Raw genomic sequence first — 25,985 nt, forward strand, 5'->3', positions numbered from 1 at the left:
TCAGGATTACAGGCGTGAGCCACCACACCCCACCAGCTTTTCTAAGCTGCATTGTTTTCCGCTCCAGTCTGCTGTGAATGAGAGTCCCAGTTGTTTCATATCCCAACTAACTGGCGACAGCCTACAAATGACGCGCCATGACGAAATTGTTCCCGCTGTCCGTGGTGTCATAGAGGATTGCGAAGAATGTCCCTCCTTTCTCTCCTTTCTGCTCCACCTGAACTGTCTGCTCCTTAAATTGGTCAAATTCTACTTGATCCAGGAACATAATGGGGATGGGGCTTGCAGACGGCTCACATGCCTCAGCCTGTGGGAGCATCTCAGAGGAATTCGCCTGCAGGTTCTGGTGCATCTAGGCAGAGCACAAGAAGGAAGAGAGGTGCAGACGCACGTGTGGCCCTGCGCCTTCCCTCCCCTCAAGCCTGCACAGGCCTTTACCTGCCCATCCCAGCTCGTGTTTTCGGCCTTCTGGCCAGCACTTCGCTGGGACCTGGTCGACTTCAGGGAAGTTTATTTCATGGCTCCCTCCCCACACTGCAGCCTATCCTGTTATTATCTGTTTCAACCAATCATTTCCCCTAACGGGGTGCTCAAGCCAGTTAAAGGCAGTTCATGCCATATGTTCCTTCCCATCGCATGTCACCTGAAATGTTCTAGTGTGTCCAAGACTTATCTCCCTATCCTAAGACACGGAAAATAAGGATAGAGAAGAGAAGAAAGAGAAATTCACTGAGAGAGGGAGGATCAGAAGCTCCTGGGCACCCCCCACTCTAGAATAAAAATCTTCATTAAGGTGTTTTTCTTACAAAATATTCCCCTCTAAGTTATTATGTTTTTATATGAAGAATAGAAATTTAAAGAGGAGTTTGAAGAGTCTGAGAATCTTCATATAACTCAGGCTGCCACAACACATTAGCTGTGTGACCCGGGGCATGTCCCTCAGACTCTGAGCCTCAGCTTCTCCGAATGTAAAATGGGTTGAAGCCTCCCTTCCCCTCCAGCACCCTATGCACAGGCAATACCCAGCCCCATTATTTTCTGGATTCTGTGACCAAGCGTGGTCAGGCTACACAGCCACACACTTCCGGGCAGAGTCATCTGGGAACTCACTGTTGTGTCAGTGTGGTTGGATATCGTAAACCTCTATGAACCAAATATGCTTTGGGCTCAGGGGTGAAGCACAGGAGAGGGAGGAGGGAAAAGTCACTGGGGCTGGGAGTGCTCACTTCCCTGTGAGTGTCAACCCAGTCCTCCCCCAGTACCCTACCTTTTCCTCTCTGGACCTACTTCCTCTTGTTGCCTGCTCCTCCCCATTGAATAACAGCCAAGTTGCTTTAGTTTCTATTTCTTTGTTAAGTCTTTCCCTCTGCAGAGAACTGCCTGGCGGGTGTGAAAGACAGCAGTGCCACAGAGGCGGTGGAGAGATGGCCTACAGCGGTGCCCCGACTACCTACCTGAACCCAGTGAGTTCCGGGGCCGTGGGCATGGGGCTGCCTCAGCCAGGGCTACACAGCTCTGGGGCTCTGAGGAAGCAACTCCTGGGTGACGGGGATGGGGTGGGAGCTTCCCAAGAGAACACAAGCAGGGCCAAAATGTCAACAGGGTCATCCAGGCACACCTGCACCATGCTGAGCTCGCTCATGCCTGGAGGGATGCTCATCCCCACGAGGCATGGGTTTGACAATGTGGATGGAGCCGTGCTGTCCTGTCCCGTGTGCTCAGGGGAAGAGGTGTAGAGCGAAACGGTGTGTATGAAGAAGTAAGCATGCTCCCAGGGCAGTGAGAACCCACACGGTAGTTAAGGGTGCTAACTTTGGAGATGACCTCCCTGGGTCTGGCTGTTTGCTAGCTGGTGGTCTCTGGACCTCAGTTTCCCCATCTGTAAAGTGGGAATAATACTTGAGGCCCTCCCATTCCCAGGGGTGGGAGTTGGATTGCGGAGGTGGTGTATCTAGTGTGTGTGAACAGTGGCTGGCACCCTGCAGGTGCTTTGAGAGTGTTTCACATTGTTGGGAGTTGGGGGGCAGCAGGGAAGGCCTCCTGAGGAGGGGTTTGTGCTCTGAAGGGTCAGTCAGAGTTAACAAGGCATGGACATGTTCAGGGCATCTGCGCAGGGGCAGCCTCAGAGGTGAGGGGGACAGGGACTGTCCCTGCACTGTGGGGTCACAGGGCAGCAGGGGCCTTGCGGAAACCCTGTGAGGTTTATGAGTCCCCTTCATACATGGAAAATCTGAGGTTCAGGGAAGCAGAGGCCAGTTGCCAAATGCCCCCAGATGGGAGTGGCAACCCCAGGAGCCTTCAGGGGTCACTGTGTCCTGGGCCAGGTCCTGTCACAGGATCTCACCCCGCCTGGGCAAAGAGCTTCCTGAGGAACTGGAGAGGGGAGGGTGGACAGAGGCAGGATGCTGAGGGCAGCGAAGCTGCCAGGACCACCTCAGCAGAGGCCAGAGTAGGGCCTGGGTGCCCTCTGGTGACATTGAGTCCGGAATGAGGCTGCCTGTGTTCTGGTCTGCAGAGCTCGGCTCTGCTGTCTAGACTCCAGAGAGGGAGAGGAGGGAAAGGTGGCCTGTTTCCTCCTGGCTGTCACCAACGACCTCTCAGCCACCCTGTGGAGGCCCCCAAGGTAGGACCTGCACGGAGGGGTCGGGGGAAGCTGGAATGGGCCCACCGGTGGGGGCTTAGGGTCGGCATGTGCCGCCTTGGGCATGTCACCCTGTCTCTGGTTCTCTGTCAGAGAGGCGATCCCAGAGCTTTTTCCAGTTTCTGACATACTGTGCTGGTGACTGGTTTTTATTTTCTAATCTTTGGATTTGGAAGATAAATCCTCCTATGGGCATCAGAGTTTCAGAGAGTTAAAGCGGGGCCTGGAGTCCAGACAAGAAAGACAGTCAGTGTACCCCCATGGGTATCCAGAGCTCTCCTCTACCCCACGAGGGCTCCCCTAGGCTGGGACACTTAAGACTCACTCGGTGACCCTTCTGGCAGCCAGAGCCACACTTCCTCCACACAGTGACAGTAGGAGAATGTCACGCAGTTCGCTCTCCTGCTGAGGAGGGCTGAGGGTCGTGAGGGCCTCGCTTGGAAACCTCACTCCCACTTCCTGTCCGGGCTCATCTAATGCAGCCTCTTCTGAGGATGGGGGGAAGATGGAACCACCTGCTGCATGGCCCAGGGAAGTACTGGGAGAGCCAGAATGAGGATGTTCTCAGCTCCTCATGAGAGGAAGCCTGCGTTGTAGTTAAAAGCGTGGGTGCTGGGGTTCAAATCCCAGCTCTGTTGCTGACCAGCTGTGTAGCTTTGGGCAAATTACAAAACTTTTCTGTGCCTCAGTTTCCTCATCTGTAAAAGTGGCTGGCGCCTGTGAGGATAAATGTTCCTGGTCGTGCCCAGAGCCTTCGTGGACACATGTGGATCCAAATGCCACAGCAGCCTTAGCTGGCCAACCTTAAAACAGCACATTGTTCCTACGGTGTTGGAGGTCAGAGGCTAAAATCAAAGTGTCATGGAAGGTGGCCTGCAGGACCATGGAGCCTCTGAGGCAGCCGGCCACTCTGGCTAAGAGCCATGAACTGGCTCCTACTGTCAGTCTCGGCCAGCCAGGCTGAGCTCCCCACTATCGGGTGTGGAGCTCAGTCCAGAACAAGGCTTCCCGCATTCTTGTCCACAGGGCCCAGCTCTGCTTTCTAGACTTCCAGATAGAAAGAGGGGAGAAAATCCCCAGTCTCTGGGCACAACCAGGAACAGGGAGCAAGTTCTGACTCAGCAGAGGGATCGATTCGTTCCAGGCAAAGAGCTGCACTGTCAAGTTGGACACGAGCCAGGGGCTCAGCACATGGCATCCCACCCGGTCCTCTCAGAATGCTGCCGGGTGTCCTACCATTCAGGGAGGGAGCTGGGGCACAGGCCGGTCAAGCCACTTGGCCAATATCAGATTTGCCAGTGTACGGAGGTGGGAGGCGAGCCCAGGCCCGTGGAACTATAAATCCAATGCAAAAATCCATCCTCCTGCACCGCATGGAACAAAAGCAGGTCCAGTTGTTTTCCTGGGTTTCCTGCACACACAGCTCTAAATTCCACAGCAGCCTTGGCTGACCAATCTTAAAACAACAAATTTGCTCTCTTAATGATTCTGGAGGTCAGATGTTAGAACATGTCAGCAAGGTTGTTTCCTTCCAGAAGCTCCAGGTGAGACTCTGTTTCCTTTTGCAGCTTCTAGAGGCTGCCTGCATGCCTTGGCTTATGGCCCCTCCAGCCATCTTTAAAACCAGCAGCTTTTAAAGATGCTGGGTGCAGTGGCTTATGCTTGTAATCCCAGCGCTTTGGGAAGCCAAGGCAGGAGGAGGATCTCTTTAGTCCAGGAGTTTGAGACCTGCCTGGGCCACGAAGTGAGACCACATCTCTATAGAAAATGGACAAAAATTAGCCAGGCATGGCAGTGCATGCCTGTAGTCCCAGCTATCTGGGAGGCTGAGGTGGGAGGATCGAGTGAGCCTGGGAAAGTGGAGGCTGCAGTGAGCTGAGATCATGCCACTGCACTTCGTCAGCTGGGTGACAGCATGAGATCTTGTCTCAAAAAAAAAACAACAAAAAACCCAAACCCGCTTCTTCTTGCTTCTGTTGTCACATCTCCTGCCTCTGACTCTGATCCTCCTGCCTCCCTTTTGTAGGACCTTTGTGATTACATTGGGACCACCTGTATATGCAGGACAAGCGCCCCTTGCCAAAATCATTAATTTATTCACATCTGCAACGTCTCTTTTACAACATAGTCACAGTTTCCAGGGATTCAAAGGTGGATGTTTCTGGGGTAGCCCATGAAAACCAGTGTTATAAGTTTCTATAACTCCTTCCAGAGATATTTTACATATAAATAAATGAATGCAAGTCCATAGCCTTCTCCACTCACTTTTTATACAAATGGCTTCATTCCATATCGGTGCTCAGAGCTCTCTCTTCCTCTTTTTCTTTCCTTTTAAGGCTACACAGAATCCATTATATGGAAATGCTCTAATTTATTTCACCCTTTTCCTGTTAGAGGACTAACAGGAAAGCTCTTTCTAGTGCTTTGCTTTGTAATCCTTTGTGTCATAATGCTGCAATGAATAGCCTTGTTTGTAGGATGATATCAATTTTAAATCCCTTTTTTCAGGCCGGGCAGGGTGGTTCATGCCTGAAATCCTGGCCCTTTGGCAGGCCTAGACAGAAGGATCACTTGAGCCCAGGTGTTCAAGACTAGCCCAGGCAACACATAGAGACCTCATCTTTACAAAAACATTTAAACATTAGTGGGGCCTGTACCTATTTGGTCCCAGCTATTCCAGAGGCTGAGGTGGGAGGATTACTTGAGCCCAGGAGGTGGAGGCTGCAGTGAGCCGTGATCACACCACTGCATTCCAGCCTGGGCAAGTAGAGTGAGAACCCGTCTCAAAATAAAATCATAAATAAATAAATAAATAAACATAAAATCTTGTTTTTCAGAATTTAGGGGCACCATTTAAGACATTTTGAAACCTCACAGGACTTTTTGGGGGAACTTGTTGCCTTAGAGATGAACCTGTCTTGTCCCACCCCCATGATCTGTACTTGCTCTTTCTCCCTCCTGGATTCCTTAACTAAGCCTTGTGTGCACTTGCGAGCCCAGGTCCACCACGCTCTGCCTTCAATTCTAGACACCGTGGTGTGAATATGCTGAAGTGGGGGCCACATGCTTCCCAGGAGGGTGTGTATTTGAAGCGTCATCACTCATGATAGTATGACAGGCTCTGGAGAGAATCGCAGGCTTCCACAAACAGGCAAGGGGAAAAATTTTCCCCAGACATGTTTCAGGGACCACAGGCTTCCCGATCCTATGCCGTGCTAGTCCATAACTGGATCAGCCTGACTCTCCTTCTGCCACACCGCTGGTGTAGACAGGGACAAGAAAGAGAACTCAGAGACACAGTGAAGCTGTGATTTGCTTGAGGTCACTAAAGTACTTACTGGTAGGAAGTTCAGAGCTGACCCGAGGGGCAACAAAAATGCCCCCCTCAAATCCGTGGAGAGCAGAGTCTGTCTGAATCAGATCCCAGATTTCTGGGGTCTTTCACGGTGCTAGGGGTGTACACTGAATGAGGATGGGTTTCCCAGGGTTCTGTGTAGTCACACAACTCAACAATATAGACCAGAAGGCAGTGGCCAGTAGGCTGAACTTGGCTGGTGGGTATTTTCTGTTTGGTCTGCACCGTGTTTCTTTTAACTTGTTACTATGGGAAATTCATACATGCTCCTCTCAGGGCCAGGCTTCTCCTTATCACAAGCTTAGACTGTCTGAGTAACTAATTGGATTTGTGTCTGCTCCACACGGGACCCTAAGACCCGTGGACTGAGACTCCATCTGTCCTGGTCACAGCCGCACCCCAGCCTCTCACATGGTCCGTCACACCCAGGCCGGCCCCTGACTGACAGTCCCCCACCTTCTTCCTGCAGCCCGTCCCCTTTTCTGGGACAATCGAAGGGGGTCTCCAGGACGGACTTCAGATCACTGTCAGTGGGACCATCCTCAACTCCAGCGGCACCAGGTGTGTATGTGGATGGACATGTTTCTCTCCAGCCTCATCCTTAGTAAACCACTGCGCCTGTGAGCTTGGGTGAGTTCAAACGACAACATCCAAGCTCACGTGCCTGGCTCAGGGAGGCCCAGTGCATCCCTAACCCACGCTGCAGGGCACCACCCGGCAGGCACCACCTGCATCCAGGGCTGCCATTCACCTGGGACCCTGGGAGCTGACAGTCTAAGGAGGAAGTGGGAGGGTCAGAGGCGGATGATTATGTTCTGGGTTGAACCTGGTACACTGTGACTAAGAGTTGCAAAAACAAAACTTCCTTCATTTCCCATAACTGCTCTCATCCGCTCTGAAGCTCTCCTGCTGCTGACATGAAAACATTCAAAATTGCCATTAAAAGTAATTTGGTCTCATTCAGTTTCAAGGCCTTTTCTGGAAAATGCTAAGTCAATTCAAAATACCAACATTGTATCAGGGCTGTTTCCCACCCCTCCTCCACCCAAGGTGGGCTGTCTGGGAGCAGAGAGGAGCTCACACATCTTCTCAGGGGCTGGGAGGGCCCCGACCCTCACACAGGCCTGGCTGACCCCAGCCGATGCACCCTGACCTGGTGGCACAGAGGTGTGCAGTCTCTGCTGGTTTGGCTGTGACCCTGGGTGGCTGCCTGCAGGGCCCACCATAGAGCCTCTAGACTCACTGCTCTCTCAAAGAAAAAAAAAATTATGCTCTAAAGGAAAAATGTAAAAATGGACAAAAATACATTAGTTCCAAATCAGAGGAACAAAAAGGATGCCAGCCGAGCGGTCTCTGGCACGCAGGTTGTGCTCGAGATCCCAGACAAATGCCAGGCAGAGGCGCCAAGGCCCTCCTGTGCCCATCACTGGCAATAAGCCATGCTACAGAAGACTGTTTGCTTTCCTGGGCCTAGGTTTTCTGTGGACTTTCAGACCGGCTTCAGTGGAAATGACATTGCCTTCCACTTCAACCCTCGGTTTGAAGAGGGAGGGTACGTGGTGTGCAACACGAAGCTGAACAGAACATGGGGGCCCGAGGAGAGGAAGAAGGAGCTGCCCTTCCAGAAGGGGGTGCCCTTTCACCTCTGCTTCCTGGTGCAGAGCTCGGATTTCAAGGTGAGCAGGGATCTCCTCCCCACCTCTTACCCCGGACCCCGGCCCTATCTGGTGAATGGCCTCTATGTAATTCCCTTAACTGACATTCGGAATACAGATAACACCACCATTTCCTGGTAAGGGTGTTTCCCATGGCTGCGTAGTCTCCTTACCCACCTTCACCTGAATCTACAGGTGTGCCTGCTGCTGCTTTTACTCTGAAAATAAGAACTAGAGGAGGCATCACGTGGCTGTTTGCTGTTGTGTGTCTTTGAGTTCCAAGTTCATTCCACTCCTCTGCTATCGCCATTCCTCCTCTCCAGGTCGCTGATAGTATTTATTTTTCAGCGACATTGTTCCAGCCTTTATCCAGGGTCTATTAAGGGTATAATTATGTAAGCACATTACAGATTACCTTTGCAGGCAGAGTAGGTCTCTGAGCTCCGCAGGCGGGTAAGTCAGTCCGAGTACGCTTATCTGAGATAAGGATGTTCCCATTCACTCAGTATGCAACCCGAGGTGCCTCTCCTCTGCTCCCTGTGAGCATTTTATGCCTATTTACATAGTACCCCTGCAGCCATAAAAAGGAACGAGATCATGTCCTTTGCAGGAACATGGATGGAACTGGAAGCTATTATCCTCAACAAACTAACGCAGGAGCAGAAAACCAAACACCGCGTTTTCTCACTTATAAGTAGGAGCTGAACGATGAGAACACATGGACCCAAGGGGGGAAGCAATGCACACTGAGGCCTGGTGGGGGAGGGAGAGCATCAGGAAGAGTAGCTAATGGATGCTGGGCTTGATACCAAGGTGATGGGTTCATCTGTGCAGCAAACCGCCATGGCACACGTTTACCTAGTTAACAAACCTGCACATCCTGTACATGGACCCTGGAACTTAAAAGTTGAAGAGGCTGGGCGCCGCAGCTCACACCTGTAATCCCAGCGCTTTGGGAGGCCGAGGTGGGCAGATCGCTTGAACCACTGCACTCCAGTCTGGGTGACAAAATGGCACTCCATCTAAAAAAAAATAAGTTGAAGGAAAAATAAATAAATAAAGCCCCAGGTGAGCTAAGACTAGAAAGACAAGCCTCCTCCTGCGATAAACAGCCATGAGAACTAAGAACCCAACAACGAGAGCAAGTGGAGACTGGGGTTGACGCGCTTCGGATCACACGCACGTTCCTGTAACCAGCCCCACACTGCAGGCCTGACTCAGGTCTTCATTCTCTAGAAGGAGGGGTCCAGGAGCTTAAAGTGGTCCCTGTCCTGGCCTGGGCTGCTTCCCCCAGGACACGTGCTCTCCTGTGGCAGGTGATGGTGAACGGGAGCCTCTTCGTGCAGTACTTCCACCGCGTGCCCTTCCACCGTGTGGACACCCTCTGCGTCAATGGCTCTGTGCAGCTGTTCTCCGTCAGCTTCCAGGTCAGATTGTCCACCTGGCTCCAGTCCCAGGGGTTGGGGTACAGGGCCCACTATAACTGTGCCCAGGCCCTGCTGGGGGACCCAAGGCCACTGTCCAATCTCCTACCCAGGTGACTCTGGGGAGAACCTCTGGTGCCCTGTCCCAGTGTCTGCCTGCCCCTTCTCCTCTGTCACTCTGCCCTCCTTCTGTGTCACTGTCTCTGTCCGGAACACCTGCCTTGGTCTCCCAGACTCCTCGGCTGCCCCCTTCTCTGCACCCCTCGATTTCCACCCCGGTTAGGAGGCCATATTGTTCCAGAAAGAGCCCAGGCTCAGGAACCACACTGAATCCAGTTCAGATTCCCAGCTCTGCGGTTCATCATCTGAGGGATCTTAGACAAGCGACTTCCCCTCCCCCAGCCTTGGTTTCCTCATCTGTAGATGAGATGCCTGCCCCCCATGGGGTCACTGCCTGCCCCCATGGGTAGTTCAATGAGGAGACGGGTGTCAGAGGTCACACAATGGCCCGCATGGGCCCACACTAGGGTCTCTTTGACCTCTGTGTTTTAAAAACTTGGAATGTGTTGCCAACAAGTTCAGGAGAGCCAGGTATGGTGGAGGTCTGTAATCCCAGCTACGCAGGAGGCTGAGGTGGGAAAATTCCTTGAGCCCAGCAATTCGAGTTTTGCCTCGGCAACATAGCAAGACCCCATCTCTAAAATATTTTGTTTGAACAGTAAAATAAATAAAACTAAAGAAGGTCAGGAGATACTAATACCAGGTGAAAATGGGAAGATTAGGCGATGCTGAGCCCACATGCCCACAGGCAGCTGGATGGGAGCCGCTGTTACCCTTTTGGCATTCAAGGGAGCTCCCTGAGATGAGAGAAGCACATAGTAGGCCCTCAGCACATCTGGGCTCCTTGCTCTTTGAGCCTCTTCCCTCCTTCCCTCTCTCCCCTGTGGGTGGAAGTGGGAAAAGAGACAGAGGGAGACGGCCCCCTGCGCTGCTCACGGGAACCTGGCCCTTGCCCCTCCCACCTCTGTGTGGCCCTCACCCGCTTGCCGCATCCCCCTCCCTGCCTGGTCCCTCCCTTTTGACCCTGCCTCTGCCTCTCAGCTTCTCCTTGGCTCCATTAATGCTCCTCCTCACCGCCCGGTGCCTTTTGTTTTAACAGAACACCCGCACAGTCCCTGTTCAGCCTGCCTTCTCCATGGTGCAATTCTCCCAGCCTGTCAGTTTCCCACCCAGGCCCAAGGGGCGGAGACCAAAAGTGAGTTCAATACAGAGGCCCTGGGTGGCTGAGCAGACAGCAGGAAGGACCGGGGGTCTGAGAGGTTGGCTCCAGCCAGCAGGCCACCCAGGGACTACAGGCTCCATCTTGCCCACCCAAGAGTTCCCTGTCTCTGTCCACCAGGCGACCAGAGCTGGGGACCTAGGAGTCACCCTGGATTCTTCACTCCCCCTTCTTTATGTGTCTCCAAGGCACCAATGAGTCTCCCTCCCGAAGCCACCAATGTGGCCCAGGCCTCTGGGATTCCTCACCATGACAACAGTGGTCTAGTTCCCCAACCCCCACACCCAACCACTGTCACAGTGACCTTCTTATAAGCAAATCTGGTCACACCGTCTCCCTGCTTAAAAATCTTAAAAGCCCCAAGCCCTTCTAAATAAAGCCCAAATTATCCAGCAGAGTATATGGATTCCTCCCCAGTCTGTCCCCAATCTACCTCCCTGCCTTACCCCAAACTTACAAAGCTCACACAGCCTCTGAGCCTCACTCGAGGCCCTCCTGGGGCCACCATGCTTTTGCACATGCGGTCCCTAGTCCCAGAAGCACCCTCCCCCAGCCTGCCCCCAGCACACGCCTAATTGCCCTTCCCTGCTCTGCCTAAGTGTCGCTCCTGGGAGTCCTCCCTTCCCAAACTGTTGTTGGACCCTCCCCCGTGTCCCCATGGACTCCGTACATATCTATGCCATGCCAGTTCACAGCACCCCATTGTAACTGTGTGTGCGTGTCTGTCCCTGTCACTCCACCCCCATCTCCCTGTGCCCATGAGGCCCCAGAGGGCTGGGAGTGTGGCTTGTTCACTTGCACAGTGCCTGGCACTTAGTAGGGTCTCAATGAAAGAATGAATGTGGAATGCGGTTCACACAGCCAGAGAGAACAGGATCCCAGCCAGGCAAGAACAGTCTGCTGGGTGAGGCAGGACCCAGGAAAGGAGGCTGGCAGCCCTTCCTCTGCCACTCAAGCAGTGGGGACTGGGAGGAGGGGCGCTTTGTCTCCACAGCCTTTTTATGGCCCATCACGGTACAAACAGCGCACCTGCCTCCTGCCACGCTGACTTCAGGATGGGTGGAGCCCCAAGGAACATTTGCAGGGCAGCCCAACTTTGGCCCTGGCCCTGGCCCTGGGGAGGATGGAAGGTGTGGTGGATACAGTCAGACAGAACTGGCTGCCATTTTGGATTTGATCCCTTCCACTTGGGAGAGCTTGGGCAAATGGCTTAATCTTTCTGAGCCTCATTGACTCACCAGTGACACAGGAGCTGGGGCTGCTTCCCTCGTTGGAAAGCACCAAAGCCCAGGACTCGGCCCACAACAGGCCTTTGACAAATACCACTTCTCCCCTTACGGGTGAAATATGACACTGGATGTAATACTCTTGGCTCTGGGAGCCACAGAAAGCAATGAGGTCTCTATCAAATCCATCCTCCTCTCTCTTGAGGAAACAATGGGGACCCTATCCCCGAACCCCTGTGCACCTGGGGTAAACATCTGGTGCCATGGGCTCAGGAAGGCTTGCTTGGGAGCGAGAGGGGGTTGAATGTGTCTGGGGAGGTGTTTCTGAGCACAGGAGCCTCCCTGGAGTTCTGCCAGTGTCTCTCCCCGTTCCGTGGTGCCAGCAATAACCACCACTCTGACCTCCTCTCCCCTGCAGCCTCCCAGCGTGCGGCCTGCCAACCCAGCTCCCATTGTAAGTCTCTTGCTTTCTTTTTGGATCCTCTTTATTTTGGCTCTTCTTGGGGGCTTATGGAGGAGGCAGGACCAGGCATTGGGCCTCTTCCATCAGGAGGAGTGGGGAAGGCAGAGGCCAGGCCCTTGACCGTCTGCCCGGCTTGGCGAGGTTGGGGGGTGGATGTGGTTGGCTGGGCCTGATGAAAGAACCTGAGTTGCCACTCCGTGGGCAGCCATGGAAGACAGTGGTCCCACATTCACTTCTCCCACCTACAAAGGGAGGTTAGACTGAGAGATGTTTCCCTGAAAGGAAAGATGGACCAGAGCCCCCAGCGTCCCCATCTGTCTTCTCCAGGGTTCTAACCTTTGCCCTTCCCTCATCCCCTTGAGAGAAGAAACACTTGGACCCACCCTTTGTGGGGTCTGTGGGGCCACTGGGCTGGTTACCACCCCGGGAGGTGCCTGCTGTGTGGCGCCCTCTGGTGGGAGCTGGTGGTCTTCACATGGGAGAGCCTGGGTGAGACCTGGTTTCTTTCTTCCAGACCCAAACAGTCATCCACACGGTGCAGAGCGTCCCTGGACAGATGTTCCCTGTAAGTCTACAAGTTCTGGTCAGTTCATAGCTGCCCAGTGTCCTCCTTCACCAAGAGCTAAATTCCCCAGAGCCCTAGAGTTGGAAAGAAAGGGGTCAGCAAGGAGGATGGGGACATCTGGGGCTGAGTCCTTGGCTCTTGTGACATGTGGCTAAAGCTGTCCTTGGGACAGCAGAGGTTCTAGAAGAAGCAGGATTTATCCAATGGTGGACGAATAAGGGAAACCGGCCCTTCTGTCACCCAGTGAGGAATGCAGAGGCCCCAGCACCCCGATGTGAGGTTCCTGGCCCTGAATCCTGGGTCCCTGGGATGTCACTACTGATCACAGGCTTAAGCTTTTTTCTTTCTTGTGCAAATCAGGCAGGGGCTTATCGTTAGTGGGGCTGCCTGTTGCAGGTGACCATGGTGGGGTCCAGGAACATGGCAGGAAGTTCCAGGACAGCTAACACGAAAAGGGAGGTAGATGGGAGAGTCCAAGGGCCAAAGCCTCACGGGGTCAGCCTCACAGTGGAGCCCCTCCAGAATGTGTGGGTGGCGTGGGGGAGCACTGTGCACACACGTGCTCTCCCATTGAATTATCTGGTCTCTTCAACAGAATCCTGCCATCTCACCTATGATGTACCCCCACCCAGCCTATGTAAGTGGTTTCTCAGGGAGGGCGGGGCTTCTGTTTGTGGTGGGCAGGCTGGGGGTGGAGGGCAGCTGCGGGAGGACCCGCTGGCCTTGCAAAATTACAAGCTATTCTTTGGTAAGCTGAAGTTCTTCAGAGCATCCCAGCGAATTAGGAGACGGTGGAGAGGAGCTTCCAACCTTCAACTGTCAAGTCAACGCGAGCACATTGCATGGCCCTCCCTTTCACCCCATGAGCCTTTGTGTGTTTCACCAAAGTTCCTTTTATGACACTGAACTAAGCCCATTAATTTAAGGAGCACTGGAAAGTTTTCCTTTGGCTTTTCCTGAACCAAGTAAAGATTTCCTGGGCTTCTCAGCTGACAGCCCAAATTCACGGACGCTGGTACAATATTCCCCTTCCTTGTGACGGCTGCACTGGCTGCCACTGGCTGACCTGTCCCCCTCCATCCGACAGCCGATGCCTTTCATCACCACCATTCCAGGAGGGTTGTACCCATCCAAGTCCATCGTCCTGTCCGGCACTGTCCTGCCCAGTGCTCAGCGGTAAGCCAAGGGCTCCAGTGGCCTCTGGGAAGAGAGAGTCCTTTCAGGTCATTCTGCCATTCCCCTGGCTTCGGGCAGGCTGCGAGTGATGGGGAGGAAATGGGGCCTGGAACCCAGGGGACAAAGGTTCAGGTAGGCTGTCCCCCCAGGTTCCACATCAACCTGTGCTCTGGGAGCCACATCGCCTTCCACCTGAACCCCCGTTTTGATGAGAATGCCGTGGTCCGCAACACACAGATCAACAACTCTTGGGGGTCTGAGGAGCGGAGTCTGCCCCGAAAAATGCCCTTCACCCGAGGCCAGAGCTTCTCGGTAAGCCACCATGGTCTGGAGCTTGGAGAGGCTCCTCTGGGTGCACAAGGGGGTGAAGGAGGTCAGGTAGACCTTGAACAGGGTGGGAGCTGATGCCTCATGATGAGGGCCCAGAAGAAGAGAAGATGGTCAACAAATTATTATTTTTAACTGTCCCGCATGAAGGAAGTGTTGGGATCTGCTTTTTACAGATGAGGAAACAAACTCACAAGTGCAGGTTACTTGCTTGTGGTCACAGCCAGCACATGTCACATCAGAACCACGCAGGAGCTGTTATTCATTTCTTCACTTATTCATTCAACAGCTATTTTATTGTGGACCACTTTTTGCCTGAAGCCCCCCACATGCTGGGGGCGCAGTCATGACCAGACAGACAGGGTCCTGCCTGCAGGAAGTTTACAGTTTAGGTAGGGAAGGAGCAAGGAAACTAAAGATTAACAGATTATTGCAGATAACGACAGTGCCACGCAGAAAGCATAACAGAGCAATGAGACAGCGAGGCTGGGAGGGACAGCTAGGACCAGCGTGCAGAGGCGCAGGTGTGGCCTGTGCAGGAACAGCAGGCAGGCGTGTGCCGCCCTGACTACACATTCAAATCACCCAGAGGGCTTACAAAGGAAACATCGTAAAATTTTTCTTTTCCTGAACCAAGTAAAGATATCATGGGCTTCTCAGTTGACAGCCCAAATTCATGGATACTGGTACAATATTCTCCTTCCGCATGGTGGCTGTGCTGGCCACCACTGGCTGACCTGTCCCCTCCTTCTGACAGCCAATGCCTTTTGTCACTACCATTGGGAGGGCTGTGCCCGTCCAAGTCCATCGTCCTGTCGGGCACTGAGGCAGTCGGCCTGAGCATTCGTATTTTTAAAACATGCTTAAGTGATTATACTCTGCAGTCAGAGTGGGTGATGACTGACATAGGGCTTTGCAGCCATGGAAAGGAGCTTGGATTTTAACACAGTGAAAAGCCACAGGAGTGTTCCAAGCCAGGGAGCAACACTCTTTGATTTGTAGATAACTGTGTGACCTTGGGCAAGTGACTTAACTACTCTGTGCTTCAGTTTCCTCATCTGCAAAATGGAGCTAATAATAGGAGTCTCCTAGAATTGTAAGAAAGGAGTGAGACAGTATCTGTAACGTGCTTAGGACAGTGCCTGGCACATGGTGCGTGCGATAGGAGTGCTAGCTATTGCAGAGGGCAGGAGGTTTTAACATTTGTACCTGACTGCCTCACAGAGGAGGCCTTGGGGTGGAAAAGACAAGTTAGGTGGCCAATGCCACAGGAGCCTAGGCACCGAGCCCTCCAGTGTGCTGGGTCCGAGGGATAGACGGCACAGCCAGCGCTGCCGTCCCTGATGGGGTGGGATCAGTGTTCTAGGCCAGGGAACAGCAGGGGAAAGAGCCTGCACAGCCTGTTTAGTGAAGAGCCGGTCACTCGGTGGGGACAGAGTGGGCTTATTAACGTTTGGGGAGGGAGGGAAGGAGGGAGGGAGGGAGGGAGGGAGGCCGGAGGCGGCAGTGAGGGTGGAGGACTTCCCAAGGGTAGTGCAAACGGCATGATCTCCACGCAGGTGTGGATCTTGTGTGAAGGTCACTGCCTCAAAGTGGCCGTGGATGGCCAGCACCTGTTCGAATACTACCATCGCCTGCAGAACCTGCCCGCCATCAACAGGCTAGAAGTGGGGGGTGACGTCCAGCTGACTCACGTGCAGACGTAGGCAGCTCCCTGGCCCTGGGGCCAGGGGCTGGGGTGTGGGGGCTGGGGTCTGGGTCTTCTCATCATCCCCACTGCCCAGTCCCACCCTTTCCAACTCTGCCTGGGACCTGGGCTATAATGCAGGGGCCATGTCCTTGTCTGGTCCTGCTTCTGGCTACAGCCACCTGGAACAGAGAAGGCAGCCTTCCTCAGCTGGGGCAGCACCTGGGGCTCCAGCTGCCCGAATCATACCATCCCAGGAGGTGGGCACAGTGGGCGGAGGGGAGGGGGGAGTGAAGATGAAGCCCTATGTGCAGTCCCCTCCCATCCCCCACACAGCACCACCCCAGTCTCAGGCCTCTAGCTGTCCACTCCTGGTGAGAGGTGACCTCCTCAGCCCCTCCTCTCTGACCTTTAACCTCACTCTCAGCTTGCACCCTGCACCAACCCTTCACCCCTCCAGTAAGGCTAGCCTGATGGCATCCCACTGGCCCCCACCAACTGACCGGAATGTTCTCTTCAGGGGATTGGCTTCTTTCCCAGTTTCCTTAAATAAATGAAAATGCTTATTGGCACACTCATGTGGGTTGGCCATGACTTCTTTCATTCATTTGGAGACATTTCCGAGTCTGTGGAATCGGGCAGGGGAGCCTGCCGAGAGGAGGGGGAGGGGAGAGCCTAGGCTCCCTTTGGGCAGGGGGTCCTGACCTCCACCCCTCCTCTCAGAGGCTCCCTCACAAATCCCACGAGGGTGCTGGAGAAGCAGGCTGGGGCTCGAGCCTCTTGGGCAGGAGTCTAGGACACAGGGAGTTGGTAATGGGGAGCCCCAGGAAACAGCCCAGTGCCTCTGAGATGGGAGAGGGGCTGGGGCGGAGCCTGTGAGGTCCACTGCAGGGCCAGAGCTGGCTCCTCAGACCTGGTGTCCCAGTGGAAGGAGGTGTCTTGGGGGTGGGGGGTCAGGAGAAGCCGACCTGAAGCTTCGTCCAGGTGTGTTCCACTGTGGGTCTCCCCGCAGCGGGGGGCATTAGGTGTTAGGGCTTGCATGTAAAGAGCGTCTCTGTGTCCCTGTGTGGGGTTCTGCCAGCCACTGAGCCTTGCCAGACAGCCCAGCTCTGCGTCCATGATGCCAACACCTTCTGCTGGGCCCAGCAAGAATCCAGCTCCTCAGGCCCCAGCGTTGTCCCCAGAGCAGAGCACCCACAGCCCTGGGAGCTTGCTGGAAACGCGGCATCCCACCCCTCGCCGACCTGCACAATAAGTCGTCTCTGTTTTCACAAGACCCCCAGCGAGGTGAGTGCATTAAAGCTGAGACACCCTGGTGCGGGAGCGGACTCCTGGCCATGGTGCTAAGATGCACGGCTGTTGCACAGGGCATGGGGCACCCAGGAGCCAGAGGCCAAACCTGAGATGGGAGCCGCATGTTGCCAGGTCCCCAGGGGCCCCCTCTGAGCTCGTTCCTTGGTTTTGACAGGAGAAGGAAACGGGGCTTAGCCTCTTAAGAGGGCTTCCCTGGCTGGCTCCAAACCCAGGAGGGACCCCAGTACCTCAGGTGAGGATGCTGTGGCCACACTCGCCTGGACACGCTGCCCTCCCCAGGGCCACACCCATACTAGCCAAACTCGAATGAGACAGATGGCCCCAGAGCAAAACACTAAGACAGTGTCTTAGCCAGGTGTGGTGGCTCACACCTGTAATCCCAGCACTTTGGGAGGCTGAGGTGGGCGGGTCACAAGGTTAGGAGTTTGAGATCAGCCTAACATGAAGAAACTGTCTCTACTAAAAATACAAAAATTAGTCGGGTATAGTGGCACGCGCCTGTAGTCCCTGCCACTCAGGAGGCTGAGGCAGAAGAATCACTTGAACCCAGGAGGCAGAGGTTGCCTGCAGAGCCAAGATCGCGCCACTGCACTCCAGCCTGGGTGACAGCAAGCCTCCATCTCAAAAGAAAAAGACAGCGTCCAAGAAGCTCCAGGCCTTCCCTGCAGTGCTGGCCTCATGCGAAAATCCCACCGTCACCGCACCCCGCATCAGATCCTGTGAGTAGGAGGCAGGCCCGCGACCCCCTCCCGGCCACAGGTCTTTGGACAAGCACGAAGCTCCAACTGCTGCCCTCCCACGTGGCAGCCACTTCAGAGGAGCCATGGCCTGCCTGGGGTGTCCCTCTGTGGGGGGGGGGTCTGTCCAGGCCACAGCCCCCCACTCTGAGGTGAGCTTTCCCTACAAAACACCCACACACACATACAGAGTGATTAAAATAAAATGCAATTCATATAAATATCTCCATCAAGGAATCATATAGGGAAGGCCCAAGTGGCCGCTGGGAACAGTCTGGGTGTTATTTATGCCTCTGTATTTAAAAAACTAACTCTACACAGGGCAGTTAAATACACAGTGGCACGACAGCACCTCCTGGTGGTCACTTGCAGTGATGCACTCAGCAGCGGGTTCCATCTTTACCCACTTGCCAGGCCTGGCATTGAAGATTTCATCTCCAAGGGACCAGGGAGGCCCCAGCTTGAGAGAGAAGGTTCCGACCAATCCAGGGTGCTACTTGGCAGGTCAAATAAAGGGCTTGATGGGGAACGAGGTGAGGAAATAGGATGTGAGGCTTGGGCATATCGCTTTCTTCCATCTCCCCCAGGTCCTGCGGCCTCGGATAATGCAGAGCTGGCTCTGCGGTTACGTTCTGTGCTGGCAGCTTCGACCCCTCAGTACGCCGTCAGAACGCGGACATCTCCAGGCTGCTGGGCTGCACCACTGCCCTGTCCTCCTTCGCCTCATAGGAAAATACAGCACCAAAGATATCTTCATGATAACGCTTCTGACTCTTAAGTGGAAGCAGAGACCAACATGTCAAGTCCAGGCTGGGATGAGCCCCTGGGGTTTCCCAGCTTCCCTATCACGTGGACCTTCCCGAGCCATCTGTCTCCCCACTGTCATACTTAGACTGTGCTTGACTCTGGCTTAGTCTCGAACCCCCGCTCAGCACCTGCTCTGGTGCAGGCCCTATAACCATCTCCGAAGCTTTACTTAGCATTCCCATTTCCTGCCCAGCGCTCACTGTCCGCCCAAGATGCTCCAGGAAGTATGAACTCTGCAATAAATACGTTTGGGAAATGCTACATCCTTTCTTTTCTCCCAGCCTTGCAGGTCCCAAAGCACAGCCTCATGTTGAAGGCTCCGAGAAGTCTTGGAGTAAAGCTACGTGTCTGCCTTGGTTGAACTAAGCATGTCCCAGACTATTTGACCTTGGGACATTTTGGATGCCAAAGATCTACCAATCCATTCAACACATTTGGGAAATACCTGTTATCTCCTCACTGTTCTTCAGACAAGCCAGGTGAACTCCCACCCCAGGTCTTTGTGCCTGCTGCCCCCTCCAGAACAGCCCAGAGTGTTTCCCTCAGTATCCACGGGGGTCCTCCTCACCACCTCAGGCCTATTCTCAAACTTCCTTCCAGTTCCACCTTCCCTGGCCACCCTGTTTTAAATGACACTCCCCAGCGTCCCAGGGGACGCTGTTTTTCTCCGAAGCACCACACCTCTTCTTTGTTTGGGTTTGTCAGTCCCCATAGAATGTAAGGAGTTTTTGCCTGTTTTGTTTACTGTTCTATCCCTAGCACATAGCAGGTGCTCAATAAACGTTCAGTTGAACGTATAAATGTGTCTTAGGGAAAGTATGGAAGTGACTGTCACAGGCTTTGGAACTAGAGAGAGGCAGACTGAACTCTAGGCTCTCACATTCCCTGCTGTGGCCCCCGTAGGCCCCCTTCCCTCTGTCAAATGGGGTTCCTCCCTCAAAGTCCTCAGCAGGACTGAATGAAATGCCACATGAAAATCCTTGGCAAGCACTAGGCCCAGTGTAAATCCTTGTAAATATCAGTATTATCTTCATCAATAAAACCCCATCCCTTCCTGCTGGGTGGATGAGAGTGAGTAGATGCCAGCCTGGGTGGAAATAGGAAGCATGAGGCTCACCCGAGGGTGACGGTGGGGTGGCCTTGCTCTCCCCAGCGCTCACAGCCTTGCTTTGGCTACACAGATACTTTCTGAAAGGGGAGTTTGAGGAGAGGCCAAGGAGACTCTCCTGCCCCCATTCCACAGATGGAGAAATGGAACACATTCACCCCACTTCTCAAAGCTGGCTGGCAACCAGACCAGGATGCGCAGCTGGGCTTCTGATAGCCCACCCAGCTCAGATCTCAGCCACTGCTGGGATTCTCTTGGGGTCCAGAGCTTTTCTGGGCCTGACTCCCCTGGGTCCACCTGCCACTCCTGGTCCTGGCTCTGATGGCCTGTGCCCTTGGCCAGTACCCTAAGCCCACATGCCCACTATGATACCTTGAGCTTAAAGAAATAGTCCTCGACCTGTTCCTCATTCAAGTTCAGCTTGGCAGCCACCAGCTGCTTCAGGGTGTGAGCCACGTCCCGGGCCATGCGCACATCCCCACAAACATAGAAGTGGCCCGGCTCCTCATGGAGCACACGGAGCACCTCGCTGGCCAGCTGCTGCCGCAGGATGTCCTGAACATAGACCTGAAACCAGAGGAAACGGTGGGTCTAGTCCCTGGCCACTGGGGGCCAGGCTTGCAGGCAGCCCTGCTGGCCTCAGGGAGGCAGCGAGAGGGCACTAAGGGCTGTGGGGTGAGTCCCCTCCCAGCCAGGACCTTGCACGAGGCCAGGCTCAGGATGAGGAGGCACATGGGTGCCCTGGGGGCTGGGCTGGGATTAGAGAGATTAATGTCAGGCACAGTCCTGCCCTCAAGGGGCTGACAGTCCAATGGGGCTCCCAGAGGGTCTCTGAATTTGCCATGCTTCAAAGAGGCATCAATGATGCCAGTCCCCCTGCCCAGGGCTCTGCCTACACCCCAGAAAAGGGAGCCTCTCTATGCAGACTGTCCATCAGGTCCCTGCAGGGCCGGATCCTGGGCTCCCCAGTTAGAAGGTCCAGGAGTCAGTCGGCGACTGTCTGCTCCTGCTCCACACAGGATGCCCAGTGGCTCCAGCACCGGAAACAGAGCACTGGGCCCAAGAAGTGTCCTGATGGGACGAATGTGTGAGGGCTGAGAGTCTATTCCGACACCCCAGGCCCCTGGGGGCCGCAGAGCCTGTCTGAGGGCCATATGGAAGCATTGGCTGCCCTCCAGCCTTGCAGGGCTTGAGCGTGGCCCCCCTGGACCACCTCTCCCTGGGCAGTCGCGTGTCCCACGGGGGCTCTGGGGTTAATCCATGTGTGACGTAAGTTAATCTTGAACCTCTCCAGCCTGTCGCTTCTACTGGAAGAGAGGGTGTAACGCTCTTCACAGCATCACTCTGGTGGTTGTGAATTACCCGAATATCAGAGCTCAGGAGCTGAAGACTCAGGGAAGCCAGTGGCCTGCAGGGACCCAGGGCTCACACTGGAGCCTGCGTGTATCATGCTTCACCTGCTTTGAGGCTGCATTTACCTTGGGCTTGCCCGGCAGGCGGGAATAGGCTGTGTGAACCGCGTGCAGCACCCCCTTCCGGGCCATCTCCAGCATCTCCTCCAGATAGATGTGGTCCTCATCTGGGCGGCGGCACCCGAACACCAGGGTCATGCGCCCTCCCTGCACTCCTGCAAGAGTCCCGGGCTGTTGTTATCATGTCTGCCACCAGAGGGCGTCACGGCTCCAAGCCCAACTGGAATTACTTCACTCCTATAAGCATCTTATTTAATAGCACTATCCCCACTCTACAGATGAGGAAACTGAGGCCCAGGGCATTCAGACCACTCATCCATAGTCACATACCCTCAGCCCATCAAAAGCAGGGACTTTCCCATCACCCCTCTCTCCCGGGAGAGGGAGTCCCTGCTCCGATGCGGGAGACGGGAAGGCGGCCATTCTCACCCATAGAGGCCTCACAGTGAGGCAAGCTTGGGATGCCTTCCCTCGAGAGAGGGCCAGGAGCCACTTGCGGGGCTGCGGGGCTGCGGTTCTGCTCCTAGGCAGGCGCTGCCCTTGGTGCCCTCCCACCTGGGAAGCCTCCAGCCTACCCTTGTGCTGGGAGTCGTGGAGCCGTTGCTGCCAGAAACTGCGGAACGGGGCGATGCCTGTGCCAGGCCCGACCAGGATGCAAGGATGGGAGGGGTCCTCGGGGAGCTGGAAGCCGCTGGCACTGAAGAGGACAGGAGAAGAGAGGGGCCAGTGCTCAGACACCCCGGCCCGCCCGCACACAGGATGTCTGGGGAGCGGGGCCTGCAGGGGGCAGTAGTGAGGGGTGTGGAGGAGAAGCTCCTCCAATTTTATTTCCCACGCCCTTCGGGCCGCTGCGCTTCTGTCCCGGTACGAGCAGCTCCCCCAGGTCCGTCTGAAAAAGGGCCAAGCTCACTGGACTCTGGGCCCCACCAGCATTGCTGTCCTTGCTAAAGACAGCAACATCACTATGACCCCAGTGTCTTCTTTATGGGCCAAGGGGCCCTGAGCGGCACCTAAACCCCAGATCCCTCCTTTTCCTCCCGGAACTCCCAGGGGTCGGCAGTCCCACAGGGGACAGAGTGGAAGGGGTGCTTACTTTCGCACAAAGCAGGGCACTGGGTCTTGGGGCTTCAGGCTGTTGAGCCATGTGCTGCAGACACCGTGGTGCAGGGGACCCTGGCCATCTGCAACGATAACACAAAGTGACCAACATGCCTCACTGCCCATGAGCAAACTGTACCAGCTGCTCCGCCCACACCACGGCCTCCCTGGACATCCCCACTCAGGCACTCTCCTTATCCTCCTGGTTCTGAGATCCACCCTCTGTGAGCCCAGAGCTGAAGAAGGTTGAAAGGGACTTAGATAGGCTGCAAGTTGCCCCTTCTGCCAATGCAGAAACTGAGTCCGGGAGAGGAGAAGTGACTTGGACAAGGTCCCTCGGGTAGTGGTGGAATCAGGTGGGCGGCTCAGGTTCCCTGACTCCTACTCCAGCACTCCTTCCAAAGAGTTTCTCCAGGAACACTCCCAGCTCACCACTTAGCTCCACTGACAGCAGCTGGAAGTGACCCGCGGGGTGGCTACTGCTGTGTGTCCTCATGAGTGTGACCCTTGCTGGGAGCAACCCTGGGTGGTAGATGAGCTCTGTGCATTTCTGCCTGCTCTGACCCCTCACTCTCCTCCTCAGTGGCCCCTCCTGAGCTTGTAGAAAGCCAGGAGATTTCTCTGGGTTGCGTTCCCTTTACAACGCCCAGCACTTGAAGGAGGCCTCCATCCAACGGCAATCCAAATTCGATCCTCAGGATTGAATCTTGCTCTCACAGGACAAGCCTGCCTCTCCTCTCCTGGTGTGGGTGGGTGTTGTCTAGCAGGGCAAATAGAATCTCTGTGCAGTTTTTAGAAACTGGGTTTGTGCTTCCTAGAGGACAGAGGGCTTAGAAGTGTGGGCAGCTCCCAGCTTTGCCAACCCAGGTGATGCTCAGTTACAGAGGGCAGGGCAGGGCAGGGGGCGGACGCCAGTGCAGAGCCAAGGCCACCTGGATGAGATGTCGCCTCCCCCTCTATGGCAGTGTCACCCCTCCTTTGTGGCCCTCAGTGACCCTGACCTTTCCTTCTTGGCTTCTGCACAATGAGAATCATCTCATTATTTCTATGCCCATCTCTCCACTGCTGCCTCTAGATGCTCCCTGAGGGCAGGGCTGGTGTCTGCTGTATTTCCACACCCATCCAAGTGCCGAGCATGGGGGTGTGAAATAACCCATCACTGAATGAGCTCAGTGAGTGAAAGAACAGTCAATGCAGAATCTCCCCTGCATGATCAAGAAGACTAAGAACTGCTGGCCTCCCACCAAGGGTTGGTGCTGTTCACATCTGATCTCATTAAATTGTCCCAAGGTTAGTCGGCCAGCAGAGTGGTAAAGGACTTGGACTCAGCAGTTAGACTATCTGGGCCCGAATCTCAGCTCTCTACTTGCTAACAGTGTGACTTTCTGTGCCACCTGTAAAATGCACATAGTACCTACCCCACATGGTAACTGATCCTAGACATACAGAAGGCTTGGTTTAGTGCCTGGTTCGTGGAGATCTCTCCCACACGCCTCCTATCACTCTTAACTCTGGGCGATGGGTGTTCCCTCCCTCCTCGACTTGATGAGGAAGCTGAAGATGAGTTGATGAACGATGCCCAATAAGGGGCGGGGTGGGGCTGTTCCAGAGCCTCTGCCCCGAGCTCACCTTGGGTGTGGTACATGACCACGGCCACAGTCAGGTGGATCTCGGTGGGCGTGTGATCCCGGGAGGAGCTGATGGAGTAGAACCGGGGCTTCAGAATGGGGAGCTGGGAGAGCAGGAAGCCAGCAGACACCCGCAGGGATGGGAACTCCTCCAGCACCTCCAGGAACGTGGGGCTGTTGGTGAACTTCCACTTGCTGTACTCTGAGGGCTGAAAGCCAAGGGTGATGTGAGCGACTCAGGGTGCCTGCCCCACTTTGGGGGAAAGGCTGTCACAACCCAGTATTGATTCATTCATTCACTCACTCAACAAGCAAGTCCATGTGCCAGGCACTGTCCAGGGTGCTGAGACTACTGAGCTTGAGAAGAAATAGCTCCTGTCCCGGAGGAACTCAGGCCAGTACATTTATCTAACTTGTGTGACCTCCACTGTCAGTAACTCATGGGCAGGGTCAAATCTTTGTTGTAATTTATTTAGGGCAAAGTTTGGAACCAATCAGACCTGGGTTCAAATCTTGGCTGGATGCCCTCACTAGCTGTGGAATCTCGTCCCAATCACTTAACCTTTGGGAAACAAGGATAGTATTGCCTTGCTTGTGGGATGTTACGGGAATTAAATGAGAATGCATGTACCAAGTTAGTACACTGTAGTCACAAAATAATGGTGGTGGAGGTAGTTGGAATCAAGGTAATTTGCTATAATGTTGACGATAATAATGACAACCAGTGCCTTTTGCAAAGATTTGGAACCAGACAGTTGCAGGTGAGTTAATGCATTATCTCATTAATGTATTCATTCAACTATCCATCTGTCACTCTGTTCATTATGCTCATTTATCCCATTAATCCACACCATCAATCCCCCAATACATCTGAAGTAACAAGTTTACTCCAGTTTGGGGAAAAGCAAAGACAGATAAGGACAGCTCCCTTTCAAGCTAATGTCCAAGGAGTGCACTTTGGTTGCATCCTGTAGGCACTTGGAAAAACTCAGCTCACTCAACACAACTGCATCCTAGACATGGGACAGCAGATGATGCCTGATGATTCCCACCAGCCTTTGACAAGTCTCACTTTGGGAACCTCGTGTGGATCCCTCTTGAAAGTTAAAGAATTAAAGACCAACTCTGGGCTCCAGCTCCCCACATGCTGGAACCTCCCCCCCCGGCACAGACCCCCACTGCCCACCAGCCCTGATCTTCACCTGGCACAGGGCCTCCAGCCTCTGTCTCTCAGCTGTTTCTGTGGCCACCTGGGCCAGCTTTTGGAGCAGCAGCTGTGTTGGGGGGGTGGTGATGTCCAGGAAGTAGGTGAGGGCCTGGCTGAGTGAGCAGGGGGGCAGCCTCTTGTCTCTGACCCAGTAGCTGCCTGGATGGAGAAGGAAGGTGTCAGGATGGAAAAGAGGCCCCATTCGGGCTTCTCTGAAGGTAATGAGGCCCCCAGGGCAGACACCCTTTATTCTCCAGCTGCAGGGGAAAGGAGGCTCTAAAGTCCTGGCTCTGAGAGCAAAAGGCAGGAAGGAGGTGGTGCACAGAGAAAGGACTGCCTGGGAAAGCTGATCACCAGCCCCCCGAGGGGCACTAAGTTTGCATGGTCCTGATGAACTGACCATGTCCTTCTCTAGCCCAGACCTGAACTTTGGCAAGACATCCCCCAGTGATCTATAGACTCACAATGACTAAATCCACCAAAGACTAATGTACACCTCACAGGTGAGTTACTCACTCAGAGAAAAGCCCTGACTGCAGTCCCCTGGGTGCTGTACCAGGAGGTGCTGGGTGAGCAGAATATGAACCCCTGTGGGGCAGCATGCAGGGCAGTCACAGCACAGACCCTGGGGCCAGCAGACACGGGTTGAAACCCTGGCTCCCCACTTCCCAGGTGACTGAAGCCTCTGGGCCTTGGGTTCCCTCCCTGTGAAACAGATCTGATTCCAAAACTGATCTCACTGGGTTGGCATGAGTGCCAAATGAAATTGTGCACACATAATAGTTGGTGCTGTGCCTGGTACAAGACGCTTTCTAA

The 25,985-nt window shown here is 54.4% G+C and overlaps 2 protein-coding genes across 5 annotated transcripts in view; one reads left to right on the forward strand and one right to left on the reverse strand.

The window, feature by feature from the left end:
- Positions 1 to 19,709, forward strand: LOC116545844 (galectin-9B). 3 transcript variants are annotated; one of them, XM_032272287.1, is made up of 11 exons: positions 1 to 1,463; positions 6,466 to 6,557; positions 7,471 to 7,672; positions 8,968 to 9,078; positions 10,235 to 10,330; positions 11,999 to 12,034; positions 12,558 to 12,608; positions 13,204 to 13,245; positions 13,696 to 13,784; positions 13,934 to 14,096; positions 18,938 to 19,709. In XM_032272287.1, exons 1-11 carry the CDS (start codon positions 1,146 to 1,148, stop codon positions 18,968 to 18,970), a joined length of 1,233 nt encoding a protein of 410 aa, XP_032128178.1. In that variant the 5' UTR covers positions 1 to 1,145; the 3' UTR covers positions 18,971 to 19,709. The 3 variants fall into 3 exon arrangements, with proteins under 3 accessions (XP_032128178.1, XP_032128176.1, XP_032128177.1); XM_032272285.1 differs by lacking the exon at positions 18,938 to 19,709 and adding an exon at positions 15,671 to 16,376 and having other exon boundaries at positions 838 to 1,463; XM_032272286.1 differs by lacking the exons at positions 10,235 to 10,330; positions 18,938 to 19,709 and adding an exon at positions 15,671 to 16,376 and having other exon boundaries at positions 846 to 1,463.
- The window catches only part of NOS2 (nitric oxide synthase 2), a 33,561-nt gene continuing 25,612 nt past the window's right edge, over positions 18,037 to 25,985 (reverse strand). Inside the window, exons 19-25 of one of the 2 annotated variants that reach the window (XM_032272283.1) lie at positions 25,165 to 25,328; positions 23,964 to 24,171; positions 22,330 to 22,417; positions 21,812 to 21,933; positions 21,243 to 21,391; positions 20,137 to 20,331; positions 18,037 to 18,622 (exon numbers count right to left, since the gene is read on the reverse strand). In XM_032272283.1, coding sequence (XP_032128174.1) covers positions 18,515 to 18,622; positions 20,137 to 20,331; positions 21,243 to 21,391; positions 21,812 to 21,933; positions 22,330 to 22,417; positions 23,964 to 24,171; positions 25,165 to 25,328 — 1,034 coding nt within the window. In that variant the 3' untranslated portion in view covers positions 18,037 to 18,514. The remainder of the gene's footprint in view (positions 18,623 to 20,136; positions 20,332 to 21,242; positions 21,392 to 21,811; positions 21,934 to 22,329; positions 22,418 to 23,963; positions 24,172 to 25,164; positions 25,329 to 25,985) is intronic. The other variant, XM_032272284.1, reaches the window with a different exon arrangement.

The sequence above is a fragment of the Sapajus apella genome, unplaced genomic scaffold, assembly GCF_009761245.1.
Source record: "Sapajus apella isolate SASKATOON/1434 unplaced genomic scaffold, GSC_monkey_1.0 scaffold396, whole genome shotgun sequence".
NCBI lineage: Eukaryota > Metazoa > Chordata > Mammalia > Primates > Cebidae > Sapajus > Sapajus apella.

What these genes read in the sequence shown, in the direction of transcription:
- LOC116545844 (XM_032272285.1), top strand. Translation starts at nt 1,146, where the DNA reads ATGAACCAAATATGCTTTGGGCTCAGGGGTGAAGCACAGGAGAGGGAG. An exon ending in CGACTACCTACCTGAACCCA is followed by an intron (nt 1,464 to 6,465) that starts GTGAGTTCCGGG and finishes TTCTTCCTGCAG; the next exon opens with CCCGTCCCCTTTTCTGGGAC. An exon ending in CTCAACTCCAGCGGCACCAG is followed by an intron (nt 6,558 to 7,470) that starts GTGTGTATGTGG and finishes TCCTGGGCCTAG; the next exon opens with GTTTTCTGTGGACTTTCAGA.